The sequence below is a fragment of the Leucoraja erinacea genome, chromosome 14, assembly GCF_028641065.1.
Source record: "Leucoraja erinacea ecotype New England chromosome 14, Leri_hhj_1, whole genome shotgun sequence".
NCBI classification, from domain to species: domain Eukaryota; kingdom Metazoa; phylum Chordata; class Chondrichthyes; order Rajiformes; family Rajidae; genus Leucoraja; species Leucoraja erinaceus.
The window spans coordinates 53,886,776-53,899,670 of NC_073390.1; the positions used below are offsets into that span (position 1 = coordinate 53,886,776).

At 42.7% G+C, this 12,895-nt stretch overlaps 1 protein-coding gene across 1 annotated transcript in view; it reads left to right on the forward strand.

The window, feature by feature from the left end:
* The window catches only part of clstn2a (calsyntenin 2a), a 526,456-nt gene that overhangs the window by 246,855 nt on the left and 266,706 nt on the right, over window positions 1-12,895 (forward strand). Inside the window, exon 3 of the mRNA XM_055646430.1 lies at window positions 971-1,093. Coding sequence (XP_055502405.1) covers window positions 971-1,093 — 123 coding nt within the window. The remainder of the gene's footprint in view (window positions 1-970; window positions 1,094-12,895) is intronic.

Genomic DNA, 12,895 nt, shown 5'->3' on the forward strand with positions numbered 1-12,895 from the left:
CTGAGAAAAGAGAAGAGGGGAGTGCTTAGTATAACTGATACAAGAACTAATTCAACTCCACCGCACAGCATCAGGCATGATAGTTCCCATAAACCACACCATTGGAGAAAGGGAATTGGGTTAAAGGAGAAGTTGTCCATGCAAGAAACACATTGAGCCAGGCGACTCAGGGTGATGGTGGAGGTGAACCCTGTCCAAGTAAGAGGTGAAGAGGCCTCAGACCATCATAGTGTGAAGTGTTGATATAGAAATATTGGGCATCCCCTGAAAGCCAACCATTTGGGACTAGGAACATGGAAACTGCCCAAAGTATTAGATGGTGCTATGGAGTTGCATATGTACGTGGAAAGAGACAGGATAAATGGGAGAAAGTAGAGCTTTGAATGTAATGCAAAAGTGCTCAATTCTAAGCTTAAAAGATGAAGTATAACCATATTGACCTTACAGTATTCAAGCATTTAGAAGAATGAAAGTATCTAATTGTAAACATGCAAAATACAAACAAGGTTTCAAGATAGTAATTCCAACCAACAACATCTGGATATTTATCACTATTTTACAATTGCAATATGTTCCATACAACCAGTTCGACATTAAATAGGGGGGGGGGAGGGGGGGAGGGGGGAGGCTGTGGTCGATGGCGGGTGGATGAAAGAAGAGAAACTGTTAATAGTTCATGGTTTTTTTTAGCTGCAAAGAAAAACTCTTCAGATGGAATATTTTTGCTTTTCCCTTCGTCCCAATTGATTGACACAAAAAGCTGGAGTAACTCAGCGGCTTCAGGCAGTATCTCCGGAGAAAAGGAATAGGTGATGTTTTGGGTCGAGACCCTTCTTCAGACTCTGAAGAAGACCCAGGTCCAATCCAGACCAAGGGTGTTGCCTGCACAGAGTTTGGACGTATTTGGGAAGGTACGCTGATGTGATCGGACTTAGTTGACACAACACTTTGGTTCTGTCTTTTTCTTCAGTAAACAAGCACAAACCATGGATTGAGACATCCTACCACGGAGTGATTACGGAGAACAACAACATCGTGTTCCTGGACCCTCCTCTGGTCGCTCTGGACAAGGATGCCCCAGTGCGCTACGCCGGTGAGTTATAACGCCATTAGTCTTTCCCAAATGCTGAAGCTCGTGTTATATTTCATTGTATCCACGGGACTGTGACACACGATGGCTCCCTTCGCGGTACAGATTCTCTTTGACGCCTTGCGATGACGGATGCCACTCTTGCGACAAGTCCATCTTGTGTTGGAAAGAAACAAATTGATTTGTGGGTTTTTTTGGCAGCTGCTTTGAAACAAAATGAAAAGTATTCACACTTACTAACAAAGAATGTTTTATTTTAGTGTGGTTTGGGGAACTTCAGCATCTCTTGTGGTCAATTATGTACATCTGTCTGTGGAGCACTATTGAAAGGCAATTGGATCAATGCCCTTGTGAATGTGGCAATGATAGGGTTAGGATAGTTAGTGCCAATGATTTACGCTGGTGCGATTCGAAAACTTGAACTGCCATTGAAAGAAATGGCAATCTGATTCTAGCCTGCCGGCTATATGATAATAGGGGGAATAATTAGAATTGCTGATGGCATCAATAACAATTTACATCATTAACATGTTTACTAATACTTTTGACTTCTGGGTCATGAAAATAAATTAGCCTTTACTGGACCTTTTGATTGTTAATGACAATACGGCCCTGTGGTTTGGAATGCAATTATTGTTAGGCTTTCGGAGGATGCCTCTAGTTGTAAGGTATCTCTAGGTTGATGGTACAGCTTTCCATATAAGCTTAGGGAATGAGCATTTCTGTATAGAACTGTTGAGTTGGTAGTTGTGATTTACTAGTACTGTATATTCAAACACTACTGATATCCAGTGCTATTTTTAACACGCAACCAATAATACATTTTAACATTGTTTAAGGGATCATATTTTCTCACTTGCCGGCTTCAGTGAATTAGTACTTTTTAATGACGCTAAGAAAAATAAATTAGGATCTCTGATTTTATTGTTCGTTGATAAGAAGCTAGTGGAATAATTTGACTTTTTCCTGTAGTGTACTGGTGATTTGAGGACAATTAATTTAGATGGAAGTACCTTGGTTGAGTTTATTTGCGTGGAGTTTTTCCTTCTGTAGATTGATGGCTCCAGCTGGCTTTTTCCAATCAGTGTAACATTTACGGTGTTATTACATGGCAGACGGCTGACTTCACTGCTTCCTGCTAGGACATGTTTTTGCCTAGTGTGACTTTCATTGGTTCCAGTAATGTCTGGAGGATTTTGTCGATTCATCTGAAATTGTCAAAGTGATACAAGCTGATCGTTGCTCTTAAGTCCCCCGTTGCCGAACCAGCAGGTCGAGGAACAGCTTCTTCCCGCGGCTGCACTCTACTTTGACTGCCAATCAGAAAGGAGAGTTATATTATTTATTCAAATAATTTGCTATGTCGCTGTCATTTCGTTGTCTCTGTACTGTACACTGACAATGAAACTTAAGTCCCCCAACGGAAACCCCTGTCCCACTGGAAACCTGACCCTGGAGACTTTGCACCCCACCCAAGGTTTCCGTGCGGTTCCCGGAGGTTTTTGTCAGTCTCCCTACCAGCTTCCACTACCTGCAACCTCCGGCAACCACCTGCAACCTCCGGGAACCGCATGGAAACTTTGGGTGGGGCACAAAGTCTCCAGAGGTTTCCGTTCAGGTTTCCTAAGTGTTAAGAATATAAAAGTCTGATCTATAAACTTGAATACATGGAAGAAAATGTGAGATGCAATGTTATTTTACATTGTTGATTGGATGAAGGAAAATGTCTGCATAAATAATTGAAAGTATTTAATGATTTCTTCTTCACGAAGAGAATACTCATGTGCTGTACATAAAATTATTTAATTGCAGTGAACTTTTTTTATTACTGAATTAAATGCTACATCTGGCAAATCAAACACATTTAATCTAATTAAAATATAATAAAATTCTGTGTTTATAATTACACCATCATAACTAAAGTCATGCAGGTATTTACAAAATATGAACAAAACTCTCAAAAGATTTGTTTTAAAGCAAATGTTGCAATCTGAAATGCAAACCGGAATTAATTAAAATATCGCAGGTAAAACAGCATCTGTGGAGAGAGATGTACTGTCTATATAACTCGTTATCACCTATCCCACAGCTAACAATGGACCATTGTGGGCTCCACCTCTCCTCGATCATCATTGCTTTTTGCATATCTTTCATTCATTTGGCCTATCTACCTTCTATGTCTCTTGTTTCCCTCTCACCTGACTCTCAGCCTGAAGAAAGTGTCTCGACCCGAAACGTCACCTATTCCTTTTCTCCAGAGATGCTGCCTGTCCCGCTGTTACTCCAGAAGGGTTAACATTCACGTCAGTGGCCTTTGAACAGGAATTAGAATTAAGTTTCAGAGAAAATGGGGTTGAGGGGACAGATCAGCTATGATTAAGCCTTTGCCACACGTTCTTATCCTTTTCACCCAATACAGCCATTCCCTCCATGTCTCCCTTCTTTTGCATCTTAAAGCAAGAGTCAAGACTGATTCTGATCTGATCCCACTATCCTTCATGTCCATTTTGGGGAGGGTTTGAAGATCATTTGGCCCCATGTCATTCAGATTAGTGCAAAGGATTTTGAGGTTTGAATAGTGTGGGATCCAATTTGTGTCAGAAATTCTGTTTCATGATGATTCTGCTTATTTTTGTGGGAATTACATCTAAATACCATTACAAACATATGGCCGCTGCCTGCCATCAATCTTGTTCTTCCTTCATGGTTAGTCATTCTAATTCCTTGCCCCAATCCAACTTCCACTGTGAAAACCAACATCAATGGAGTGGGCATAGAAACATAGAAACATAGAAATTAGGTGCAGGAGTAGGCCATTCGGCCCTTCGAGCCTGCACCGCCATTTAATATGATCTTGGCTGATCATCCAACTCAGTATCCCGTACCTGCCTTCTCTCCATACCCCCTGATCCCCTTAGCCACAAGGGCCACATCTAACTCCCTCTTAAATATAGCCAATGAACTTGCCTCAACTACCCTCTGTGGCAGAGAGTTCCAGAGATTCACCACTCTCTGTGTGAAAAAGGTTCTCCTCATCTCGGTTTTAAAGGATTTCCCCCTTATCCTTAAGCTGTGACCCCTTGTCCTGGACTTCCCCAACATCGGGAACAATCTTCCTGCATCTAGCCTGTCCAACCCCTTAAGAATTTTGTAAGTTTCTATAAGATCCCCTCTCAATCTCCTAAATTCTAGAGAGTATAAACCAAGTCTATCCAGTCTTTCGTCATAAGACAGTCCTGACAGTCCTGACATCTTTCAACTATTCATTCTAAAATACAACTTGGAACCAAATCCATTTGTTGTGGTCGATGCAAGGGAAGGGACAGGTTTTCACCGTTAAGAGGCCTCAGAAAGCCCAGCCCAGCTAATGTTTGATATCTTTATTGTTATTAGCAGGGTTCAGGATCAGCCGTGTCTGGACATTAATTCTGATGCCATCATCCTGGAGTATTGTGTGCAGTTTTGGTCCTCTAATTTGAGGAAGGACAATCTTGCTATTGAGGGAGTGCAGCGTAGGTTTACAAGGTTAATTCTCGGGATGGCGGGACTGTCATATGCTGAGAGAAAGGAGCAGCTAGGCTTATACACACTGGAGTTTAGAAGGATGAGAGGGAATCTCATTGAAACATATAAGATTGAAAACTGCTTGGGCACGCTGGAGGCAGGAAACATGTTCCCGATGTTGGGGGAGTCCAGAACCAGGGGCCACAGTTTAAGAATAAGGAGTAAGCCATTTAGAATGGAGGCGAGGAAACACTTTTTTCTCACGGAGAGTGGTGAGTCTGTGGAATTCTCGGCCTCAGAGGGCGGTGGAGGCGGGTTCTCTGGATGCTTTCAAGAGAGAGCTAGATAGGGCTCTTAAAGATAGTGGAGTCAGGGGATATGGGGAGAAGGCAGGAACGGGGGGGTACTGATTGGGGATGATCAGCCATGATCACATTTAATGACGGTGCTGGCTCGTAGGGCCAAATGGCCTACTCCTGCACCTATTGTCTATTGTCTATTGTCTATCCTGGGAACGTCTCCTGTTCTTCCTCCTGAGACAGGAGCAGAATTTCATTTTGGCTTTATGACACCTGTTTAGATGTAATTAAAATGTTAATCTGATACTTCTTAATTATTTTGATAGAAAATAAACAAGTGTTTCCATTGATGCCTAAATATTCAAAACACACCAGTATCTCCACAGAACATAAAGCCATCATGGCGACATGAGGAACAGCAGATGCTGGAATTCCAAAGTGCTGGAGGACCTCAGCGGGTTCGGGTAGCATCTGTGGAGCGAATGGAGAGGCGACATTTCTTCGGAATTAGGTTGAGTCCCGAACTGAGAGGTCGCCTGTCCATTCCCACGGCAGATACTGCCTGACTCATCGAGTTGTTCCACCACTTTGTGTTTTGATAAAGTCTTCACGAATTGGTGCCACTTTTATATTTTATTTTTATTTTTATTTTATTATTTATTTTGGACAGAATAAAAGAATAAAAAGCAAGTGTGAAACAGCAAACAAAAAACAAAATAAGAATATTTATAAAGTGTCATAAACAATATCTATAAATAAATGAAATCGTATGTGTCCGAAAAGGAGCAGGAAGAAGCCAAAGCTTATTAATTCCCACCCCTTATTCAACTGCTTGTAATTATCTTATACAAATGTAGCAGCTATATGTACACCATATGTACACCAGCCACTATATGTACACCATATGTACACCAGCCACTATGTGTACACCATATGTACACCAGCCACTATATGTACACCATATGTACACCAGTCACTATATGTACACCATATGTACACCAGCCACTATATGTACACCATATGTACACCATATGTACACCATATGTACACCAACAATCAGTATAACAAATATCCCACTCACAATCACCTATCCTCATCCCAATATCCTTTTAAACAAGTGTTTTTGTACATCTTTTTTAACTGAATTATGCTTGTGCTAAGTTTCATCTCCTGTTCCAGACAATTCCACAAATTCACCCCACAGATTGCTATGCACATACTTTTAAGAGTTGTTCTGACATTGAGTTTTTTTAAATTATGTTCCCCTCTCAAATTATACCCACCCTGTCTTTCCATAAACAGTGTTTGTATATTTCTTGGAAGTAAATTATTTCTTGCTTTGTACATGATTTGCGCAGTCTTAAATTTAACCAGATCAGTTTAATTTATATTTCCATGTGTTCAGGCCTCTTTTTTCTGCCAGCTCTGGACAGGTTTGGAGAGATATGACCCAAACACAGGCAGGTGGGACTAGTGTAGCTGGGACATGTTGGCCAGTGTGGGCAAGTTGGGCCAAAGATATGCTGTATCACTCTATGACTCGAGCTATCCCTCTCGTTTCCTGAAGGTACCTCACCAAAGTGACCACACCTAATCTCAAGCACATGCAGAAGATCCTCATGCCTTGCAAAATCTCGTAAAGTCACAGAACAATTTACAGTTAATAAAACACATTTTTGAAATGAAGTTGTGTTATGATGTGGGATTTATCAGCAGCCAGTTTGTGCATGTCATAATTCCTCAAAGAGCAATTAAATGCCAGTGTAATCCGCCATCACGGATCCCACAACACAACATAATCGACACTTCAGAAATATCTCTTTGGCATGTAATTGGCTTGGGACATCCACCATAATCTTGAGATCATGAAAGGCACAAGATAAATTCCAATGTTTATTTTCATTTTTTGATGTTGCTTGATAGATAAGCAGTGATTCACAACCGAGAGGAGCTCTGGTCTTTTACTTTGAAAGGCCAGCAGGGAAATGTATGCGTGCATTTGCAGGGAAGATGAGCTTCAATGGTGCTGTATTGTCACAGTGCAAATGCACAGTAGAAATCTTTTCTTACAAACTGTCCAGCAGAGTATTCCCATCTCAAAGCACAATCCTCCGATTAGCAAAGTGGACAGAAATAGTCCACTGGGCCCGCATGCAAGACGCGCCATGTTTTGCCATCATTTTCAAAGTCCAGTCCACGCTCTCGCTCCAATGAGGGTTGCCCGATCCAGGCAAGCCCCAGGCTGCTGTGTGGATCGACCGATGAACCGATATCCCCCTCCTCACCCATCCACCTTTGTGTAGGCCAAAGGACCTATATCCATGCTGTATCTCTAAAGTCCAAACATTCTGCTGCCCCAGAAAATTCTTTCACACTTTTGAGCCAGGGTTGATGGGAATGATAGAGCCAGCATCGTTAGAATCATACATACTGTACAGAACCACATTGGCCGCACCGGCTTCCCTCTCCTACAGGCCTTGCTCCCCTCTTAGACTTTATAGATACAGCGTGGAAACAGGCCATTCGGCCCATTGAGTCCATGCTGACTGACTATCACCCTGTACACGAGCACTGTCCTACACACTAGGGACGATTTACAGCTTCCAGAAGCCAATTAACCTACAAACCTTTACGTCTTTGGAGTGTGGGAGGAAACTGAAGCACCTGTAGAAAACCCAAGCAGTCACGGAGGGAACGTGCAAACTCCGTACAGACAGCACCCATAGTCAGGATTGAACCTGGGTTTCTGGCGCTGTAAGGCAGCAACTCTACCACTGTGCATCTGCAACATTCCTGTGTGGTTGAAATGATTGGACTCCAGACACTACAATTGTCCTTTGTATTAATTTCGTGGTTTAAATTAGAATCTAAATTAGAACCCTTTCATAGCAGCTGGGGAATTTGCATTCGTATAAGTAATGCCATTCCAGACGATTTTCCCATGGTGGAATTGTCCAATGCAAGGGACCTAACTATAAGGTGAGAGGGGGAGAGTTGCAGGGCAAGTATTTTTACACAGAGAATGATGGGGTCGGGAACAAAATTACCAGGGGTGGTGGTGGTGGCAGTTAAGATAGTGGTGTTCAAGAGGCTTTTAGATAGACACATGGGCCACCAAATCGACCTACTGCCCGGTACTGGTGTCTCTGACATCTCTCGATGGCCTCTGTCCACAAAGTCCCACCTCTCCAAATAGCCACGTGGTCGACCATGCTCTGAAACCTCTACAACCCACCTCTATCAGACGTACATTTGCCTTTTTGTCATTCTCGCTGCTCAGCATCTGCATCCAATTCTACACATCTTAAGCTTTTTCCTTTCATAACCATATAACCATATAACAATTACAGCACGGAAACAGGCCATCTCGGCCCTAAAAGTCCGTGCCGAACAACTTTTTTTCCTTTAGTCCCACCTGCCGGCACTCATACCTTAACCCTCCATTCCCTTCTCATCCATATGCCTATCCAATTTATTTTTAATTATACCAATGAACCTGCCTCCACCACTTCCACTGGAAGCTCATTCCACACCGCTACCACTCTCTGAGTAAAGAAGTTCCCCCTCATATTACCCCTAAACTTCTGTCCCTTAATTCTGAAGTCATGTCCTCTTGTTTGAATCTTCCCTATTCTCAAAGGGAAAAGCTTGTCCACATCAACTCTGTCTATCCCTCTCATCATTTTAAAGGCCTCTATCAGGTCCCCCCTTAACCTTCTGCGCTCCAGAGAATAAAGACCTAACTTAGTCAACCTATCTCTGTAACTTAGTTGTTGAAACCCAGGCAACATTCTAGTAAATCTCCTCTGTACTCTCTCTATTTTGTTGACATCCTTCCTATAATTGGGCGACCAAAATTGTACACCATACTCCAGATTTGGTCTCACCAATGCCTTGTACAATTTTAACATTACATCCCAGTTTCTATACTCAATGCTCTGATTTATAAAGGCTAGCATACCAAAAGCTTTCTTTACCACCCTATCTATATGAGATTCCACCTTCAAGGAACTATGCACGGTTATTCCCAGATCCCTCTGTTCAACTTCTTCAATTCCCTACCATTAAGCAGCATTCCAGTTTATTGTCCAGTCTGTGGGATGGGACATAACCAAACCTGATGTTTACTAGTTGTAGGTTAGGGTGACACGGTGGCGCAGCGGTAGAGCGCCTTACAGCGCTTACAAAGTCATAGACCCGGGTTCGATCCCGACTATGGGTGCTTGTCTATATGGAGTTTGTACCTTCTCCCCGTGAGGTTTCTCCGAGATGTTCGGTTTCCTCCCAAACTCCAAAGACGTACAGGTTTGTAGCTTAATTGGCTTGGTATAAATGTAAATTGCCCCTCGTGTGTGTAGGATAGTGTTAGTGTATGGGGATCGCGGGGCGGTGCGGACTAGGTGGGCCAAAGGGCCTGTTTCTGCGCTGTATCATCTGTAAGCTAAAAGTCATAATCCTGGATATGTGATAAGTGTAATCCTCTCAATTTCCTCACATATTATCAGATGTTATGGGAGAAACCTTTGCCTGCTCAGGGTGTGTTGGTTTCCTTGCCAAATGGACCATCCAGTTATATTTCGCTGATAGTACTGGTCTTAATTAAATGCATGATTTGTCAGGCTATATCAGTGAGTTTTTAACACATTCACATGACGATAATTACAAAACACACCAGATTAGATACCGGCAACCCGGCTAATTACGTAACACGTCAGATTAGACACCCGGTTTCACCCGGTGAGTTGTGAATTTGTGGAATTCTCTGCCACAGAAAGCAGTGGAGGCCAATTCACTGGATGCATTTAAAAGAGAGTTAGATGGAGCTCTTGGGGCTAGTGGAATCAATGGATATGGGGAGAAGTCAGGCACGGGTTACTGATTGTGGACGATCAGGCACGAAAACAATGAATGGCGGTGCAGGCTCGAAGGGCCGAATGGCCGCCTCCTGCACCTAGTTTCTATGTTTCTATGTTATGACATGAATCCTCTTCGCCAAAGGTCATTGATTTTTATGACTTCCTCGAAATGTCAAAATAATCAGCGTCACAGATTTAGACTTTAGCGATCCAGCTTGGAAGACAGGCCCTTCTGCCCACTGAGTCCGTGCTGACCAGTGATCACCCCAGTACACTATTAGCTTACAAACCTCCACGTCTTTGGACGGTGGGAGTATACCGGAGCGCCCGGAAAAAAACCCCACGCAGTCACAGGGAGAATGTACGAGCATCATACTGACAGCACCTGTAGCCAGGATCGAACCTGCGTCTCTGATGCAGTAAGGCTGCAACTCTACCCGCTGCACTACAGTGCTGTTATTATTTGCCATCTTGATCCCAGATCTTTATTTACATTCCCAGCTTTTGAACATGGGTGCAGAGAGGATTTACGGATCGGATTGGAGAGCCTGATCTATAGGGAGAGGTTGAGCAGGCTAGGAGTTTATTCCTTGGAGCACAGGAGGATGAGGGGTGATCTTATAGAAGTGTACAAAACCATGAGAGGAATAGATCGGGTAAACACACAAAGTCTATTGCCCAGAGTAGGGGAATCAAGAACCAGAGAAGTTAGTTGAGACAGGTGATATCGCAATGTTTAAGAAACATTTAGACAGGTACATGGATAGGAGTGTTCAAGAAGGAACTGCAGATGCTGGAAAATCGAAGGCACACAAAATTGCTGGGGAACTCAGCGGGCGCAGCTTCTGAAGAAGGGTTTAGGCCCGAAACGTCGCCTATTTCCTTCGCTCCATAGATGCTGCTGCACCCGCTGAGTTTCTCCAGCAATTTTGTGTACCTTACATGGATAGGACATGTTTTGAGGGATAAGGGCCAAATGCAGGCAGAAGGTATGTGTGTATATGACATGTTGGGCTGAAAGGCCTGTTTCCATGCTGTGTGACTCAATGTGTATCTGCTCATTATTCTGAGTGTTTTGACAAGTTTAGCAATAACCTCAAGGTAACTACCTAAATACAGATAAGGGGTACAAAATAACCTATTTGATCATGGATATGACCACAAGGCCTCATGGCTAATGACCTGGAGCAGAGTGCAGCAACGAGTGCGGCAACCATTTGCTCTTCTCTTTTATCTTGAGACCCAGAAGGAAATTGAGGTTCATTTGTCTTGTCCTCTGTGGACAAAAGAGAATGATTGATTAGAAGCCTCTGCTGGGGCAACAGCATTAGTGAAAAATACAACAAGAAGCTGGTCAAACTGGTTAAACGAGCCGGCTCAGTGCTGGAGGGAAAAGTAGACTCTGGGATGGATGTGCTTGAGAGGCGTATGAGGCACAAGGTGCAGGTCATCCTGAAAAACCCCGGGCATCCCCTCCATGTAATTCTGGAGAGTCAAAAGAGCATTCAGAACAACAACCGTCTCCTCTCTCTGCCCTGTAGAACGGAGCGGTTCAGGAGATCCTTCACCCCTGCAGCCGTTAGATTTTATAATTCGGACCGCTAGGCTGTAGGGGGATGCATTCTTTGCAATTTTTAATTTTTAATTGTTAATTATTGGTCTTTTTAAGTATTTATTGCTCTCAGGTGTCCACAGTGTATTTATGTATTTGCTGTCTGCGTTTGTTTTGAATCTGTGGGTTTGTTGGTTGAGGGCTTCTGGACATCTGAATTTCCCTGAGGGGATCAATAAAGTATTTATTATTATTATTATTATTAGCGATCTTTTTGCTGCACCACACCGTGATATTTACATTAATTAACCTATTGCAGGGAATTTCAGCTGTAGAATTTTTGTCACAAATTATTGTGCTCTTTTAAGTAAAATTACATTTATTCCAATGGGCTTCCAAGTTTTCCTGGATACTTTCTAAGAAGCCTGCCAGTTAGAACCTCAAATTATTTTTTTTATTTTGTACAGTTTAATAGGAAACATAGAAACATAGAAAATTGGTGCAGGAGGAGGCCATTCAGCCCTTCGAGCCAGCACCGCCATTCATTGTGATCATGGCTGATCGTCCCCTATCAATAACCCGTGTCTGCCTTCTCCCCATATCCCTTGACTCCACTAGCCCCTAGAGCTCTATCTAACTCTCTCTTAAATCCATCCAGTGACTTGGCCTCCACTGCCCTCTGTGGCAGGGAATTCCATAAATTCACAACTCTCTGGGTGAAAACGTTTTTTCTCACCTCAGTCTTAAATGACCTCCCCTTTATTCTAAGACTGTGGCCCCTGGTTCTGGACTCGCCCAACACTTGCCAGAATACTGTATAATTGTAAGAATTGGAGCAATGTTAGAGTGTTTTCTAACTGGATATTTTCACATTTGGATCAATGTAAAATTGTTACAACTTTTCAAACTATCTACATTTCCAAAACATTTGCTATCAGGGAAATGACTATGGTTATAACATTGAGAGTTAACGCAGTAAAGCTCGCAACAGCACAATTGGCCCTTGAACATTGCACAGAAAATGTAAAGGCAGCATGGTGGCACAGTGGAAGAGTTGCTGCCTTACAGCGCCAGAGACCCGGGTTCAATCCTGCATATGGGTACTGTCCGTACGGAGTTTGTATGTTCTCCCTGTGACCACGTGGGTTTTCTCCGGGTGTTCCGATTTTCTCCCACTACAAAGATGTACAGGTTTGTAGGTTAATTAGCTTGGTATAATTGTAAATTGTTCCTAGTGTGTGTAGGCTAGTGTTAGTGTGCAGGGATTGCTGTGGGCCAAAGGACCACGCGGTTTCCACGCTGTATCTCTAAACTAAATGAAACTAATTGACAGTGACTGTTTTTGATACAACTGAGCCATTCATTTATGCTTTAATAGTGCAAGTATATATTCAGCAGTTGGTAAAAATACACTGGCAGAAACTTTTCATGTATTTTTTCATTTGCATACGAACTATACAATAATTGGCCCTGGAGCATTTTTTTTCATCGTTCTGCTACAAGATAAGTCGTTGTTCTGCAAAACTGCTACTAGGTTCAAGAGACAACCGAGTCTATTATTTGCAGAGCTACTTGTTCAGACTACAGATGAGGT